Source organism: Gymnoscopelus microlampas (assembly GCF_963454915.1).
Source record: "Gymnoscopelus microlampas genome assembly, chromosome: 6".
Classification (NCBI taxonomy): Eukaryota; Metazoa; Chordata; class Actinopteri; order Myctophiformes; family Myctophidae; genus Gymnoscopelus; species Gymnoscopelus microlampas.
The window spans coordinates 16,156,462-16,176,185 of record NC_139943.1 but is presented as its reverse complement, the minus strand read 5'-3'; the positions used below and the strand labels follow the sequence as shown (position 1 = coordinate 16,176,185).

General features: G+C 41.1%; 1 protein-coding gene across 1 annotated transcript in view; it reads right to left on the bottom strand.

The window, feature by feature from the left end:
* The window catches only part of agbl1 (AGBL carboxypeptidase 1), a 222,385-nt gene that overhangs the window by 114,883 nt on the left and 87,778 nt on the right, over positions 1-19,724 (bottom strand). Inside the window, exons 11-14 of the mRNA XM_084060959.1 lie at positions 18,568-18,684; positions 6,368-6,479; positions 3,168-3,231; positions 1,154-1,462 (exon numbers count right to left, since the gene is read on the bottom strand). Of these exons, the coding sequence (XP_083917085.1) occupies positions 1,154-1,462; positions 3,168-3,231; positions 6,368-6,479; positions 18,568-18,684 (602 nt within the window). The remainder of the gene's footprint in view (positions 1-1,153; positions 1,463-3,167; positions 3,232-6,367; positions 6,480-18,567; positions 18,685-19,724) is intronic.

The following is a 19,724-nucleotide window of genomic DNA, read 5'->3' as shown; positions in this document are numbered from 1 at the left end:
AGGCCATTCTGTAGGAAGAGGGATTTCAAACTCGTCAATGATCTGGTAGTGGGCTGTTCCAGAGTCTAGGGGCCTTTATGGCGAATGCCCGATCTCCTTAGTTCACCAAATTAGCCTTATGAATCTCCATCTCCACCATATCAAATAAATAGCTAGGAGCGAGACCATTAACAACAGTCTTAAGATTGCCTTATACTGTAGATGTTTCTTATGTGCATGAAGCAGGTTTGTACCACCTTTTTTTACCTGGCTTTCAAACCGGAGGTCGGAGTCAAATTGGACACCCAGGTTCCTCGCAACGGGGGTCACATTAGTTGCCAAGGGGCCAAGACTTTCTAGAATGGTGATTTGTGAACTGAGGGGACCAGATAGAATAATGTCAGATTTGTCGGAGGTAAACTGTAGGAAATGTTGAGACATCCTGGAGTGAATATCGGCCAAGCAAGCTTTGAGGAAGGATACAGTAGGTAACTATAGGGTCGGAGGGTTTGAGTGGAAGATAGAGCTGGGTATCATCGGCATAGCAATGAAACTGGATATTGTACTTTCGCTATTAAAAAATAGCAGATATACAGTACAAGCTCATAGCGTGGTACAAAGTGCCGCGATATGAGCTTGTAGATCTGCTATTTTTGGAAAAGGGGAGGGGACATGGGGAGAACATGCAAACTTCACACAGAGAGGCCCTTTCGCCAACCCCACCTAGGGTCTGGGCACTGATGACGCGGAATATATATATATATTTAAAGCGAACATTTGTAACTCAAATCTTTGCTTCTGGGGGTCCCTGGAACAACATATTTTGAGATGGGGGTCCGCGGCCAAATACATATCATCATATCTCAAACTTGATATCATATCAAGTTTGAGAACCAATGATTATAACATCAGCATTTTCAAAAAACTGTTCGGATTAAGAAGACATTTGTAGAAGCAAAGATTTGCAAACACATAGTGCACCGAGTGCCGCACTATGAGCTTGTAGATCTGCTATTTTTGAAAAATCTTGAAAAAAATGTTTAGATTTTTTTTTTTAACTGTTTTGGATTTAGAAAACATTTTAAAGAATCACCTCAGGTCTTAAAGGGTTAATGGATTAATACAAAAATCCCAAAAATGTATTATAGCCCACTGTGTTGCAGCAGGGTCTTACCTCTGTAGTTTGGGTTTGCGTGGAGCCATGGGTTCATTGCCCGGCGGTGGGAGGTGACCCCAAAAGTCCGGGAAGGCCAGGATGCTGAATCCAGGGATGGATTTGGCGAGCACGGCTGCGGCGCGATAGAGCCTGCGGTCGTGGTGGGGGATGCCCGCCCCGGGTCTCTCCGCCAACGTGTCCACCATGGTGCGATGTTGATGCTGGGCCTCCTCCTCGTCGTCGGCTCTCTCCTCCTCTTCCTTCAGCTCTCTGGGACCGTGGTCCCTCCTCCTGAAGAGCACTGCAGCACAAGGAGGCGACAGGCTCCTTGTGGAGGAGAAAACAAGGTGCTATGTAAGGCAGTGGTTCCATAAACTTTTTAGCTCGAAACCCAAAAGAGACATTTTATGTCTCCCGCGGGACCCAAACTAGTGAAAATAGCCGATATACAAGCTCTGCGACACGTTGCTAGCTTGTAGATCAGCTATTTTCACTACTTCTTAAAAGTTAGTTTTTCTGGCCCGGACTGCAGACCTAGCAGTCCGGGCACTTAGATTCTAATCCCGACGACGTTTGGGGTGTGTCTCTCCCCGTATCTCTCTACTTCTGGGGCGGCCATAGCTGAATGGTTAGTGAGCCCGCCTAGGGAGCCAGAGGCCCTGGTTGCCCCAGGTTCGATTCCAGGCCATGTCAGCATATGTGTTGATGAAATGAAATTTGTCCCTGAGCAAGACTCTTAACCCCTAATTGCTCACAGGTTCTCATTGGAAACAAGACCGCAAGGACTTTCATGAACGACCTGTTAAAAGGAATTATCCTTATCCTTATCCATCTTTCCTGTCTATCTTCACTTAAAAACTATCAATAAAGACGGAGAAGCCAAAAACGAATCTAAAAATAAAAAATAATAATACAACAAAAAATTGTTGTTTTTTCTAATTTATGGAATCTCTTATGTATTTATGAAATTATTTTGAACAAATGTTTGAACTAGCTAATTCATGAAAAAGTGTGAATTTTCGTTTTTTTTTTTTAAATAATGAAATAATAAAGATTAAAAACTAAATGTAGGAAACAAACTAAAAAAGGGATATTTACTCACAATGAGTCCCAACCCAGCGTTTTGGGAAACAGCGCTACAAGGCCAGCATGAGCAGCTCTGGCCGATTGCCTTCATGTCATATGAGGACACGCTTCAAAATATCACAGCCATGCTGCTGTACAAGAAGACCTTGACTCTGTTTGATGCACTTTTTTTTTTAACTCCGTTCAATCTGTGTAAAATGTGTATGGAGTAAACCGTTTTATCACATACCCAGCCTTTATTTGACCTGCCTGGTGAGAGGAGGAGTGATAAAAGGATTGAGAGCGTGATAAAGGCCCCCGACACACTGACTGAAAGTGTCAGAAGCTCGCGTCGTCAAACGCACCCACGTACCAACGGCTGTAGAGACACACTGGAGGTGTCTAAGTGGGCGCGTCAAAACCTGTTTGAAACCTGTTCGGGGCTTCGCTTCTATTTTGGAGTGTCGTCACGCAACGCAGACCATCCAAAACGAGTTGGAATGGCGCAGAAAGGTCTTTATTTTTATTTAAAACTTGTATCGCAGTGTATAAATCAATTATCTACAAATGTCTTCTAAATAATAACAATTTTCTGAAAACCATTGCTACAGTGGTTCTCACACCTTTTCATGTCAAGGACCCCCAAAATTATATGTATTTGGTCGCGGATCGCTATCTCAAAATATTTTGTTCCAGGAACCCCCAAAAGCAAAGATTTAAGTTACAAATGTTCACTTTAAAAATATATATATTCAAAGATTTGCACAAATCTTCATGAATTTTCAAAAAAAGCAGATCTACAAGCTCATAGCGCGGCACTCTAAAATTACACAGATGCGTTACCGGATTTAATGGATTAATAAAATAAAAGAAAAGATGCTTCAAAATGATTTGGTTCATCAAATTGTGTCATTGTCTCTGTGAATAAAGAAGTTCCTCTTTCTTTCTTCAGATGATTTCACCTTACCTCGCATCCCCCCTCCCTTTGGTCCGAAACGTAGGCCAGTCACACGGTTTCAAGCGGGAGGCATCTTAGAGAAGGAACAAAACAACAAGGCCTTGCATTGTTAGAGATTTACAGAGTGCCGTTTACCGTCGCCTTTTAATACCCTCGTGAGAAAAATCATTAAGGATACAAATTATCTCAAATCTAGCTACAGGTTATTATTTCTTCAGGGTTATCAGGTTATAATTTCATTCGGGGAATTAGAATGCATACCAGGGAGACACGAAAGGGGAGCAGAAAAGATAGGGCACAGGGAGAGGAATATGCGCCCACTGGCCACATAAGTAATTTTCATCATGTTTAACTCATTTAGACCGGGAAAGAATGTGTACGTTTTTGATTTCTTGGGCTATTTATGTTTTTAAATCGTGAAGGTTTGTGCAAATCTTTGAATATATATATTTTTTAAAGCCAACATTTTTTAACTCAAATCTTTGCTTCTGGGGATTATACACATGTCTTTTAAATCCTGACAGTTTTTTGAAAAAACGTATGTTGCTACAATATCAGTGGTTCTCAAACTTTTTTCATGTCAAGGACCCCCGAAATTATATGTATTTGGCCGCGGACCCCCATCTCAAAATATGTTGTTCCAGGGACCCCCCAGAAGCAAAGATTTGAGTTAAAAATGTATATATATTCAAAGATTTGCACACACTTTTCACGATTTCTTTCTAAAAATAGCAGCTCTACAAGCTCGCAGCGCGGCATTCGGTGCCGCGCTACGAGCTTGTAGATCTGCTATTTTTGAATAGCCAAAGACATCTTAAAGTGACACACAGATGCGTTCCCGGTCTTAATGGGTTAAAAAGGGAACATTGGCACCGGGGAACGCCCAGAGATGGAGACTCCAGCCCAGTTCTCACAGCCTGCGGGCACCCTTTGACTCATGAAAAACCTCTAATTGACCGTTGAAAACTTCCCTTGAAAAAAAGTAACGCAGAGCATACAGAAGCCCTGGATAGAAAAGCATAATTATATTTATGCATAATTATTATAATGTTTTTTTTTAAATGAAGATAAATAAATGAATTAAAAACATAGTCTCAGGCACAGCAACAGAATAATATGCTAGTAGACATATTTAAAGCACTTCCATTATTATGCACTTTCACGTTCATCCATTAGTTATATAAACGCATATTATTGTCTGTAATATAATAATAATAAAAATAATAATAATATAAATGCGCAAAATCTCTGCCCATCTGTGCATTCGTAGAAAACGTATCTCGAGAACCGTGCGACCGACTGACTTCAAATTCGGGAAACACGTGACACCGTTGTATAAGTATTAGGGGTGTGCCAATACACTAATTTCACCAAACGATACGATACGATATTTGGCTCACAACTTCGATACGATTTCGATACGATACGCACTTTTTTTATTATGAAAATATATGGGGGAGAAAAAAAGTAAATGCAAACAAATAATTCTGTTTTTGCATTATTCAGACATGCAAACTTGTAGCTTTTCAGCTACAATAGCCGTTTTCAATCCAAATAGGGCAATAGTGTGACACCTGACCCCCCCAAAAAAAAAACATGTTGTCACCCTTTTCACCTCAGGGCTGTTTGCATGCCTGATTATAATGATTGTAAAAAAAATAAAAAATAAAATGAAAATAAAAATAAAAACGATATTTTTTTTCCCCAAAACGATACATATCGTCACGAAAACGTATCGCGATATATCGTGGGACGATATATCGGCACACCCCTAATAAGTATTTGTTCTTACCACAATTTACCTTTTTCTGTTTTTGAGGCAAACAACGAAAGTCTTTTCATTTCAACAGTAGGAAAAACAACTTGCAGAGCATTGCGCTGTTATTTTATGTCAAAGGGATGTGTGTGTCTGTGTGTGTGTGTGTGTGTGTGTGTGTGTGTGTGTGTGTGTGTGTGTGTGTGTGTGTGTGTGTGTGTGTGTGTGTGTGTGTGTGTGTGTGTGTGTGTGTGTGTGTGTGTGTGTGTGTGATTGAATGCATTTAAAGCATTTAAAGCACATAGATTGATTTGAAAACGTCTAGCCCAAGATAGTCTCCGGAGCCAGGACTGATTTAGGAACTATACGATTCAAACGTCAATGATTTATTAAGCAACGCAATAAGGTTTAGACAAAGTTGATTCAGTTGTTCAGACAGGTTCAGCAAAGATGTTAATGACTGCGGAGAAAATACACTTCAAATGTCAGTTCAACAGTGGTGGAAAGTAAGTATATTTAAGTACTGTACATTTATGTAGGTACATTTATTAGTACTTACTTTACTTTTAATTCTTTATACTTCTACTCCTCTACATCTTGGACGCAAATGTTGTACTTTTTTACTCCGGAATAATTATTTGACAGCTTTAGTTACTAGTTACTTTACTGATTTAGATTATTCAACAAAAGCCGATCTACAAGCTCTAACTTTAGTACTTTAAGTCGTCTCTGTTGGGGGGGAAACCTCATGTGTCCAAAACTGTTACTTTTAAGGATTCAAATTCAAAAATTGCAAAAGTAGCAGATCAAGAAGCTTTCGAGCTTGTTGATCTGCTACTTTTGATGCTTGTGTGTGACGCTGTAGTACGATCAAGTAGGGCATTCATTTACGGAAAAGGGGGGAAAAAAGTTAAACTATGGAGATAGGAGTTCCTGCCCGACAGCAGCAAAGTATATTTTGTGCCCTTTAACTCAAGTGACATTTTGAATACAGGACTTTTACTTTTAACCCATTCAATCCAGGAACACATCTAAAAAAAGTCTTCTAAATCCTTCTGAAACACTTATGTTGCTAAAATATCAGTGGTTCTTTTTCATGTCAAGGACCCCCAAAATTATACGTATTTGGCTGTGGACCCCCATCTCAAAATATTTCGTTCCAGGGACCCCCAGAAGCAAAGATTTGAGTTATAAATGTTCGCTTTAAAAAAATTATATTCAAAGATTTGCACACATTTTCATGATCTTTCAATAAATAGCAGATCTACAAGCTCATAGCGCGGCACTCGGTGCCGCGCTATGAGCTTGTATATATCTGCTATTTTTGAATAGCCAAAAGTATAAAAGGTTAAAGTGGTTAAAATCTATAATTACGAATACTTTCCCGGTCTTAATGGGTTAACTGAGTACTTCCTCAAGAGTACTTCTTCCACCAATGAGTTCAAAGCCTCACCTTCAGCGTCGCTCTGTGGGACCTCCTCATCTGATGATGATGATGATGATGATGATGATGATGATGATGATGAACTCTCCTCTGGCTCTGAAGATGATGATGAGTCCAGCTCCTGAGAGAGAAGACAGGGATGCTGGTTAACAGTGACATTACATTCACATTTACATTTCTTTGGCTATTCAAAAAATAGCAGATGTACAAGCTCATACAGCACGGCAATGAGCTTGTAGATCTACTATTTTTGTTGCTAGACCCAGGGGGTCTGACTTACATGAGGCTTTGTACCTGTTTTCTCCATACATGGGCATGCCCCCTTTGTCCTTAGGCCCCAGCCATAAAAGTCTGTCCCCCTTTCGTCCATACATGGGCATACACAGGCACCCACACATAACACGTTTTTATAATAATTGATTAATTCAAGTAGATCAATTAACTGTTGCACCCCTATAAATGTAGTGTGGTAACTCCTCTCCACATAACAGTGGGAGAGTCGGTTTGTGTGCATGCTGGCAGAAAGCACCTGCTATGACACGTATCATATTCACACATTAATCACGGCTAATTTAGCGTAGCCTATTCGGCATGGAGTGGTACATATCGAGTCACATTTAATTATCTGTTTTGTTTTGTTTATTGTTAACGTGGCGAGCCTGGCAAGCATGTCTCCATTATGTTCTACTGTATATCAAGGGTTCCCAGACAATGGGTCGGGAGCCATTTTCGGATCGCTGACACATTTTTATGGGTCGTGGGTACATTTCCTGAACAAAACATGTAATCAGTTAATCAGTACTTTAAAAAGTCAAACAATTGCAGATCTACAACCTATGCAAGCCTGCAGATCTGGTGTTTTCACAAATTTTGAAAAAGGCCTTATTAAGTGGTTAATTCATAATGTATTTTCTTGTACGTTTGGGTCCCGGCCAGGGAGACACTGAGGCCCCTTTTCCACCAAAAGAACTTTGGTTCCAGAACTGGATAGATTTTTGGAACCTTGGTGCTTTTTCATGGAACCGGCTTGTGTGTCCACCAGTTTAAAGCAAAACCATTGTAATTTGGGGCGGGGGTCCCCAGTTGCCCCGCAGGTTCTATGCCAGGCCTGACCAGCAATGTGTCGAATATGGCCGGTCAAACTGTCCATTTAACGTGGGGAAATTCAATCGTTAATGGCAGTTACAGTTACAGTTTCACTTTTCTTTTCTTTTATATAACCCATTATAAGATATGACCTAAGATTAACATTAAGACCTGGAACGCATCTGTGTCACTTTTTGATTTGAGCTAAAAAGCATTATTTTACACTTTGGCTATTCAAAAATAGCAGATCTACAAGCTCATATGAGCTTGTATAAAAATTGTATAAAAATTGTATAAAAATTATGAAAATGTGTGCAAATCTTTGAATATATATTGTTTTTAAGCAAACATTTTTAATTAAAATCTTTGCTTCTGGGGGGTCCCTGGAACAAAATATTTTGTGATGGGGGTCGGCGGCCAAATAAATATAATTTTGGGGGTCCTTGACATGAAAAAGTTTGAGAACCGCTGATATAGAAACATATGTTTTTTTCAGAATACTGTTGGGATTTAGAAGACATTCGTAGAATCGATTTTCCGCTTGCTTTTGCCATTGTTTATATCGCATCTGTCACTTCCAACCAGTAGAATAGTGACAAGCCCACTTTGGTTCCCAGTTCCGAACCAACTTTTAGGGTACTGAACCAAATCATTTTCAGTGGAAACACTCTGAACTGTTTCAAAATTAGGCGGGGAAAACCTGGCGGTAAAAGGGGCCTTATTGGGCTGAAAAGGTTTGGGGATCGAGCCCTGCTGCGCTCTGTAACGTTCGGGGCAGCATGCTAGCTATTAGCCAGACATTACCACATTCATCATGTAGCGAGCCGGACGCTATACTCTGTGTTTTATGACGTGAAACATGATCATGGGCCGAGACACTCGTTCATTACCTGCCATCCGTCACTGTCAAAGCCGCTGCCAACGCTTTGCTATTTCTGTCCTCCTCGCTCTCCCACACACACACACACACACACACACACACACACACACACACACACACACTCACTCCAATCCAATATCTGATTTTCGCTCATTTGCACACGACACACGCACGCCCAAATACACACATACGTTTGTATAACTATACTTGTGAGCACATCAACATTTTAGCGATCAGCAATTTTATTATTTTTTACCCTAACGCTGAAGCCGAAAATAACAAATCTACAACCTCGAAACCAGTCACAGTTGTGAGCTTGTAGATCTGTTATTTTTTTGTGCACAACACAAGTGTAATAACTAATGTAACCCCTAAACCTAGTAGTCTCTCATCAGGCCAGGCAACTATTCCACAATCTTCAAATGCTACATAGAGTCTGTAACTAAACCTACATTAACCCATTTAATCCGGGAACCGGAAAAATAGGTGCCGCGCTATGACCTTATATATGTGCTGTTTTTGAATAGCCAAAGATATCTAAAATGACACATGCGTTCCCGGTCTTAAAGGGTTAAAAGCAGCAAAACGGAAGCTGTAGTGTAACCTAGCTGTTTGTCATATCCGTTCACTAAAATATATTTAAACATATGCATACGCCTGTACGCACGCTCGCACACACGCACACACATCACCTCTGTTAATCAGTCATGTCTTCCTCTGGTAATAGCCATGTAAGTCATTCCATTAATTACCATGTTTGATATGAGCAGTTTCTGCCTGCCTGTCTCTCGCCCTCGCTCTCTCTCTCTCACCCGCTCTGTCTGTCTGTCTGTCTGTCTGTCTGTCTGTCTGTCTGTCTGTCTGTCTGTCTGTGATTTTTACATTGACTCCAATACGGAAGAGACAGTTCATAGTTTCGCTGTTTTACCCCTGCAGGTGTCAGAAAGAATTTGTTTTAACGCAAGCAAACTGTCATAAATTCTATATGCCTCCAGTCGCTAGTTTAAAGTCTCCTTTCAATCATCATGACATGCGTTTTGCTAAATTATGGTCCCATTTATACAAAAATTGACGATAAAATAGGCTATTCTCTAAGAGGGGCGGGATGATTTGATTGACAAGCTACACAACCAATAGCATTAATTCCCCGCCCCCGCTCTTGATTGACAAGCTACCCAACCAATAGCATTCTTTGGGGATTGTTTTGCGGTTCCTGTTCCCGACGTGCTTTTGGGCTTATATTAGAGATGGCGGATTTCTAATTCCTGAACCATCGGCTTCATTTTCGGTCTGTAGAAACCAGCGGTCTGGCTTTGTCCATCTCTTTTATACAGTCTATGGACTAAACAAGGAAACAGTTCACTTAGGCGGCTGGCTGCTACTAAACGCCTATTACAAATAATAGCAATTGCTTTCATCACACCGTTGTTGTTGTTGTTGTTGTTGTTGTTTTTTAAGCAAAGTTGAATAAGTCAGAGTTGACCTTGGTGACTTCACGACAGAAAATGATGTGTTGATGAAAACAAAACCCCAAAAAGAACAACAACAACAACAACAGCAGCAGCAGCAGGTCTACATTTAGATTTGTTTCACTGACAAGCTAAAAATACAGTGGATTGGAATGTTCCAGCAGGTGACAGGTGTACACACAGTGTGAATCATATTTTAATCACTTAGTGCTGCTGTTCAGTGTGTAGCCATAACCCCATGGGAGCTGCCTTATACTGGCATAATAAAGCATATCGGCGCCGACTGGGCATGAAACCTCTTATCTCCGTATTTTTACTTTTTGTGTTTTTTTCGTAAATTAACCAATTTTTCGTAACTCGAATCTTTTCTTCTGGAGGTCCCTGGAACTAAATATTTTGAGATGGGGGTCCGCGGCCAAATACATATCATTTTGGGGGTCCTTGACATGAAAAAGTAGGTTCTGTGGTTGCCAAGTGCCAAAAGCGGAAAAAAAAGTTAGTTAGTACATAACAGCTGTACTTTCTGCTTATTAAAGTTGCAGAGCAACACATTTTGTAGTTACCTAATTTGATCAAATTTGCATGAACGTGTGAATAAACACAGCTGCTGAGATGTGAAACCACTGACCCTCAAGTCAGTGTGTGATATTATATATTATATAACACATCATCACGTCGAGGTGTTGCATTTTGTGTTGCTCCGGCAAGCCCGATAATCTTAGTAGTGTAGTTTTGTGAATAACCACTATTTTTAAAAACTTGTAGTGTGTTTATGTTTAAGATCATCTTAAGGTTGCATGTAACTTTCCTCTTCAACACCGGATTTGAACCCTGTTTCCGGCGCAAGTGCTGTTTTTTTTTACCATTGGGCTAATAGAGCCTGCCTGCTTGCTCAAGGGATACATTTAATTGACCATCAGGTCATAATTCGTGTCAGATCCTGTGTCTATAGGTGAGACATGACCTTTGACATCTAAAACACAGTTTGCAAAGAGCACAGGGAAGTACAGTTCAAAAGGCTTTGACTTCTTACAGGGGCCAGTTCCCAATTGCAGCCACCTGTAAGTGCTCTTTTAGAGCGGTTCAGATTCCCAAATCATTTAGGATTAACTCTGATCCCAGCTTAACTTGCAACAGACAAATAAAAGACTGTTATTTAGTTGCATATGATTAACCACTTAAGCCCTATATACTTCGTCATCCAACCAACAAATAGCAGAAATAGACAATCTGAATCATATTTTATTCACTATAGTGCTGCTGTTCTGTATGCAGCCATAACCCACGGGAACTGCCTTTATATACTGGCATAATACAGCATATGTCACTGTAGATTCTGTGGTTGCCATGCCAAAAACAGCTGTACTTTCTGCTTATTAAAATGTATTACACTTTACGTATAAACATAAAGTGTAAACACTTAAAGTATACACTTTAAGTGTAAACACTTAAAGTATAAACTTTAAGTGTATTACACTTGAATTGTATTACACCACTTTAAGTATGCTGTAGTAGTGTGTGTTGCAACCAGATTCCCAAATCGTTTAGGATTGTAAAACTCCTGTATACTTTGTCATCCAACAAACAAATAGCAGTAATAGACAACACATTTAGCTATTTTCGTATTTTTTTTGAAAGATGTGTGAATTTTTCTTAATTATTGAAAATCTCTGAACATTTTTTAAAACCTAACATTTTCGCCTATAGGACCACACCAGGTTTAAAGTGGTTAAGGATTCCTGTTTTTGGTCATTTCGCCTCTGCTCTTCTTCCATTATTTTTGTTGTCACATTCAGTCACATCGGAGGAATGCAATTATTATTTGTTTCAGTAAGGCAGTAATCCCATCTCCAGACCCATGAGTGAACTTATAGCGCTGTAAGCTTCTGTAAGCAATGACAAACAAGATTAAAAGAAAAGAAAACTCACTGAGCTCTGAGACTTTCTGTTTATCTGCCTGCTACTGCATTGATCTCTCCGTCTCTCCCACCCTCTCTCTCTCGCTCGCTCAGTCACCCCTCCCTCGCTCTGGTTTATTCCATACCATTTCACTACTCAGGATTGTCTTCATCGTGCTCGAGGGGGAAATGCCTCGCACACAACACAATACAGTATACGACACAATGCAAAAGTCTCTAAATGTTAATAGAATTATATGATACAATTCCCAGAGTATTGGGCTCGTGTTTTTCCCCATCCGTATGTGTGTGTGTGTGTGTGTGTGTGTGTGTGTGTGTGTGTGTGTGTGTGTGTGTGTGTGTGTGTGTGTGTGTGTGTGTGTGTGTGTGTGTGTGTGTGTGTGTGTGTGTGTCTGTCCGCATCTTGCAAACAATTACTATGTTCTGTTTGTGAATGTACAACCTCAGACGCACCGTCCCTCCAGGCTATGGGATTCGTGTCCACGACAATATTTGTTTTCCCTATAGGATGGCACTTGAAAATGTATTGGAGGATAAATCCCTTGAGATGCATCATCTCGTCTTCCAGGGGGTCCTCAGGCACAACATACAAAGAATGACAAAAACAATCGCATAACATTCACCAACAACAAAACATACACATAAGGGCTCTCACACCATCCCAGACCATACTACATCTGTTACATCTAAAAAAAACATCTAAAAAAATGAAAATAAATCATAAGAAAATAAAAATAAAAAGTAATCTAAATACAATCAAAAACAAAAATCAGAAACAAGAACAGTTCGATTTGAGTGAATCAAGTAAGGACATTTTGAAAACAGGAAATTAAATAATTGATCTAATTGCCATGGGTAAATTGTTCCAGTCAGATGTCCTGTGATTGGTTGAGACAGCGGGAAGGGAGCCCTCGTTTTGGTTCAGGCGATAACCTATTGTCTACCAAGGCTTCGGCACACTTATCAACGTGCCTGCCTTGTTTTGAAGTGATTTAAAAAGCTCACCCCCTGCCATCAGAAGAAAACACTTTTACACCCACGCTGCAGCGCTATGGAGTGGGACTGACTGGCAATCAGCATGGGATACACACTAATGATAATTCATTTCTTCCTTCGGCAGCCATGCCATTTTTGCCTCGTAGTTGATAAGCCTTGCATGTAAAATGTTTTCCAGCAAATGTCTTATGGTTACACCAACACTGTGGTCAAATACTGTACTGCTGATCTCATTGTTGGAGTTTATAATACAGATCACCACGTCCGTTTCACACACACACACGCACACGCACACACACACACACACACACACACACACACACACACACAGATAACATAGCAAATGTGACAACATACACCTGCCTAGATACAGAGAGTCCGCCCTCCAGTTTTGGTCCCTGAGGCAGACATCCTCTGTAAAAGGTTCCTTTTGATATATAGGGCTGGCCTGGCGTCTTGGACTAGCCCTTCATTCTGCTTTAGGTTGCTGGGGGGGACTGACCTCCCATGGCTCACTGAGCTCCTCTCTCCTCTTCCTAGGGTTGGGATTCTTTAGGGTCCATTAAGACCTGGAACTGTGTCATTTTTAGATTTGCTAAAAAGCATTATTTTACACTTTGGGCTATTCAAAAATAGCAGATATACAAGCTCGTAGCGCGGCACAGAGTGCCGCGCTACGAGCTTGTAGATCTGCTATTTTTGAAAAATCGTGAAAATGTGTGCAAATCTTTGAATATATATATATTTTTAAGTGAACATTTTTAACTCAAATCTTTGCTTCTGGGGGTCCCTGGAACAACATATTTTGATGGGGGTCCGCGGCCAAATACATATCATTTTGGGGGTCCTTGACATGAAAAAGATTGAGAACCACTGATACAGAAACATAAGTTTTTCAGAAAACTGTTGAGATTTAGGAGACATGTAGAATCGGCTTCAGGTCTCAATGGGTTAACGATTCCGGTTCGTGGTTCCTTATATTAGCGATTCCCTCTTAACGCTCCGATTCCTTAACGGTTCCCTTTATCGATTCCTATAGGGGGTTCCAAATGGACCCTTACAGGTCTGTAACTCTGAGAGAGCACAAATGGAACCTTATTATGGGTCCATTTGGTTCCATTTGAACCCTCTCAGAGTTATGTTGGTCCTTGAAATGATTACATTCTACAGAATGGCACCGCCCCCTCTAGAGTCAATAGCAGACTGATTGACAGGTGCCTGTCATCATATTAATGGGTTTAATTGGCTCAGACCTGCCAATGTAATCATGCGTTACGTTTTTATTTGACAGGAAGTAATTAAGATTGGACCTTTGATATAAAAAATAGACACAATTAGATTTTCTTTTGCCATCTATTGTTAACAATGTCCTTTTTTGAAATACAAATGTTCACTTCAGCTGGTCTTTAATCTTCTGCTGTCCTCTCCCTCTCCCTCTCTCTCTCTCCCTCTCTCCCTCTCTCTCTCTCTCTCCCCCCCCCCCCCCCAGACACGGTCATGGCAGATGGCTGCCCACCCTAGAGTCTGGTTATGCTCAAGGTTATTTCCTGTTAAAGTGGAGTTTATTCCTTGCCACTATCGCTAAATTCTTGCTCAGGGGGGAAAACGTCGGGTCTCTGTTCTATATGTAAAGTGTCTGGAGACAACTAGTCATTTTGGCACTATAATAAAATGAGAGATGGGGGGGGGGGGTCCTATTTCACCCACAACAATGTTACAATAAATGCACAAAATCTCTGTCCTTGTGTATGTAGTTAGCGTATCTAGATAAGTGTCTGTCTGACCAACCGACTTGGCGCGTGAGTTGGTGCATTAGACGTTACTCCATCACACAACAGTGTAAGTATTTGAATGTTTAGGGTGCTGTATGCCTCCTGACAGACATTGTAGCTCCACTGAGCGTACCTTACCTTACCTTTGGTGTACTCTACTATGGCACTGGTTCGTCTAATTTCTCTTTTGGGTCTTGAGCTAAAAAGTTTGGGAACCACTGCTCTCTATCTATGGCATCAGCCTGAAACAGTGGATGGATTGGATGTGAAGGATCTCCAATGATTTCCCTGACCTGCCTGATAATGGTCTGCTCAAAAATAGACTGTCACCGAGCACAAGGTCTCACATTGCTGATGGCCACCGTGAAGGACTATCGGTCAAGACACAAATTATACCTAGTACCGCACACAGCGGTGCTGGGAAGTTTGTGATGAACCCTTTAGAATGTTCTACCTTTCTGCATGAATGTGACCTCAAACGTTATCCAAATTTCACACAAGTCCCTAAAGTAGAGAATACTTGGTCAATTATTTATAGACGAAAATGATGCAATGTCACATATCTTTGAGTGGCAAAAATATGTGAACCTCAAGGATTAGGTCATTTCTTTTGAAATTGAAGGTGCAAAAAGTCAGGTGTTTTGAACCACGCAAATAAACAATCCAGTTTGTTTGACATATGGCTATGGGGAAAAAAGAGGAACAAAAGAAGAGTCAAACAAAGCAATTAAGAGCAAAACAGCACCAGGTGCACCTACAAAGGGGTAACAGAAATTACAGGGTTCACCAAGCTGCATACTATAATTATATATAAGTAGTGTATTGTCGCTGTCAGGGAGAAACCTTTTATCTCCATGTTTCAGCATTTTATGCTTTGTTTTTTGTAAATGAATGCCCTACTACTACTACTACTACTTTACTTTTACTTTATTTATTTATTTCTGGGACAGTGCACATTAATGAACATTTAAATCAATAAACATGATATCATGTAAATATGCCGGATTCAGCTACAAGCTATTTCCATCCGTAGTTAGTTCCACATACACATACACCACAGCAACAATATGACAAAACACGACTAAGCTAATATGCTAAGGTGGTTCGGGCATCTAGTAGGCTACGGATGCCTCTGAGCGTCTCCCTAGGGGGGTCTTTGGTGCATGTCCCACTGGGAGGAGACCCCCTACCAAGGACCAGATGGGGGGTTGGAAAGCCTCGGGGTCCCCCAGGAGGAAGTGGCTAACGTTGCTCGGGAAAGGGAAGTCTGGGGCTCTCTGCTGAAACTGTTGCCCCTGCGACCCGACTCCGGATAAGCGGTTGAAGATGGATGGATGGATGGAATACCTTACTTTATCATACAAGAGTGTCGCACAAAAGTAGAGAAAATAGCAGATCTATAAGCTCACAGCGCCTTGCAATGCGTTGGAGCTTGTAGATCGGCTATTTTCACTTTCCTTTCAATAAAAAGGAACTGTTTTGGACACATGAGGTTTACCTCAGGTTACCTGCACGCCTTAGGAGGTCGATTAGCCCTATTGTTAACATTAAAAGTCCTCCATAAAAGGCTGGCTGAACAACAGCTGGACCAACAGCTGTTATCACTTTAACCACATACTTACAGCAAACACCAGACAGAGGACTGGAGCCAGAAGAGTGAGCGTGATGTAGGTGCTATACGCCTGATTTATTCTTGTTTTTTGTTGCGTCGCTTCGCAAGCTCACAATGCGTCCAATACGACACATTGTGAGCTTGTACATCAGCTATTTTCGGTGTGTGACACCAGCACACAATAGGCTCTATGCACAGCAGCCATATTGGAAAGAAATTGGGATTAATATAAATATATATTAACCCCAATCATTCAAGGCACACATTGCAGCGGTTACTCGATCCTGTAGGTTTACAATCTATAACTTTCGAAGGATCAGACCCTTCCTCACCCAGGAGTCAGCCCAGCTCCTTATCCAGACATCAGTCATATCAAAACTTGACTACTGTAACTCGCTCCTCACTGGCCTCCCGGCATGTGCACTTAAACCCCTCCAAATGATCCAGAATGCCGCAGCACGCTTGGTCTTCAACCAGCCAAAATTTTCACACGTCTCCCCCCTTCTTCGCTCCCTCCATTACAGTAGCTCCCAGAGTACAAAACACCATATCTTCAAAGCCTGATCGAACTCTACAACCCCTCCCGCTCACTCAGATCAGCTAAGACTACACAGGGAAGCTGTCAGAACCTTCCCTAAAACATCCGGGAGAACTTCTGCCTCCCAAACTGTGTAATGACCTCCCCATTGCAGTTAGAACTGCAGACTCGCTCCCAATCTTCCGCTGTACAGTTCAATGTACAGCTTATAGGTTTTCAGATATTATACTGCTACCCATTAAGACCTGGAACGCATCTGTGTCACTTCAAATCAAAAAAACACTTTTTGATTTGAGCTAAAAAACATTATTTTACACTTTGGCTATTAAAAAATAGCAGATCTACAAGCTCGTAGCGCGGCAATCGGTGCCGTGCTATGAGCTTGTAGATCTGCTATTTTTTTTTAAATCGTGATAATGTGTGCAAATCTTTGAATATTGTTTTAAAGCGAACATTTGTAACTAAAATCTTTGCTTCTGGGGGTCCTTGGAACAACATATTTTGAGATGGGGATCGGTGGTCGGTGGCCTTGACATGAAAATGTTTGAGCACCACTGATATAGAAACATAAGTTTTATCAGAATACTGTTGGGATTTAGAAGACATTTGTAGAATCGTCTTTAGGTCTTAATGGGTTAGACTGATGATGGTGTATGTGTAACAACAAAGGCCCAGGCAGTGATTTTATCTGGATAAGTGGCGGGCCATGTTTGACAAGCTGAGGTCCCTCTACACTACAGCGAGGTCACTGACAGTGACAGTTCAGCATGCGGTGGCACTTCAGGTTGACGGGTCAGCTACTGTACTGGTGATCAGCCCTCTAGGGCAGTAGTTCTCAAACTTGTTCAGGTCAAGTACCCCTAAATGAATGCGGGTTTGGTCGCGGACCCCCATCTGAAAAGAGTTCCAGATGTGGTGTTAAAAATGTAAAAAATATTCAAACATTTTCAAAGAATATCAAGATTTTTGGAAAATAGCTGATGTATGTAGGGCCCTGGGGGTCCCCGGACCCCACTTTGAGAACCCCTGCATTAGACCACGGACCACCCTTACGGGTCCATTTGGTTCCATTTGTACACTCTCAGAGTTACAGCAACATACAGTAAGGGTCCATTTGGTTACTTACTATCCAACATTTATCTGGGTACCCCCTGGAACCCGCTCAAGGACCCCTGGGGGTCCCCGGACCCCACTTTGAGAACCATGGCTCTAGGGCTTATCAACCCTATGGGTGCTGGACCGCCCTCTGACAGGGTACTGTATGTTGTCGCCGTCGGGTGGAAACCTTGTATATCCAAAACCGTATTTCTAAATATTACAAAAATAGCGGGAAATAGCAGATCTAAAACCTCAGATTTATGGAGTTTATTTTTTCATGAAAAAAAGAAGGGAAAAAAGGTTGAAGTATGGATATACAAGGTTACGGCCCGACAGCAACGATGTGATACAGTATATAAAATACAGTATACAGTATGACAACCTGCTGGAATAGTGATCCAACTCAAACACCCTGAGCCTCCAAAGCACATGAAGGCATTGTGTAATTTGACAGCACAAGGTATCAATGTATCAATAGAAAAAAAAACTGCAGATCTACAAGCTTTTATACTTGGTTGCGCTTTGAAGTATAATTGGCTACATTTTAGCTATTTTCCATCCACATTCCAGCACTATTTTGAATATGTACGTGATTTTTTTTTGGTTTGGCTTAACCTGTGCACTAGGATAAACGATTATCCCCACCTGTCTCTGTCACTACACAGGCTGGATTTCATACAGTGTACTTTGAAGTCCTGTTTGAACTCCTGTTGGACACAGATAACATGCAAACAGCTCTGACGGATTTGTCTGACACCCACCCACACACACACACACACCCACCCACACACACACACAGTCATAGTCAAACATACACACACATAGCCACACACACACACCTGGAATTCATATGTGAGTTCTGGGCGCAGGCGGCTGTACTGTGCCAGCAGTTCTGGAGGTCGGTCTGGTTCAGGACGAGTCCGAAGTTTGTTCACGTCTGTCTCCAAGTCATCGTCCTGGAGATAGGGATGGGTGGGGGGGGGGACTGTTAGACATGCACATTGCCTTTGACAACACACACACACACACACACACACACACACACACACACACACACACACACACACACACACACACACACACACACACACACACACTTTATCTAGAAACGCTACGTCTATCCTTCTATTCTTGTGAGTGTCCAACAAGTTGCTCCTCCGGTTACGCAAGGGTGTGAGGCTAATGTCATTACATCAAGGATTGCGAGCACGACGACTCGTTTCAACAATACTGAACTTTACCGGGTGCACAGTCTGGAAAAGTTAACTTTACAATACATCTCTAAAAGAGAACACCAGCACTCACGGAACTGTCCTTTTAAGGCACTTTTATTTATATATACATATATATATTAACCCATTAAGACCTGGAACGCATCTGTGTCATTTTTGGATTTGAGCAAAAAAGCATTATTTTACACTTTGGGCTATTCAAAAATAGCAGATCTACAAGCTCATAGCGCGGCACCGAGTGCCGCGCTATGAGCTTGTAGATCTGCTATTTTTGAAAAATCGAGAAAATGTGTGCAAATCTTTGAATATATATATATATTTTTAAAGCGAACATTTGTAACTCAAATCTTTGCTTCTGGGGGTCCCTGGAACAACATATTTTGAGATGGGCGTCGGCGGCCAAATACATATCATTTTGGGGGTCCTTGACAAAAGTTTGAGCACCACTGATATAGAAACATACGTTTTTCAGAATACTGTTGGGATTTAGAGGGCATTAAAGGCACTTTTATTTATATATATATATATATATATATATATATATATATATATATATATATATATATATATATATATAAAGTAGGCATGGTATGCTGCAGAGCAGACAGCAACGTACAGCGTTGTGACCAGAGGCTAATGTCACACACCGTAACTATAATTGTAATAATAATATACAGTTTATACGTTTTTACTGGTCTGTATCGTTTCTGAAGATGAAGAATTTCACTCATCACGCATTCAGATAAGAAATGTTGCTGCTGCTA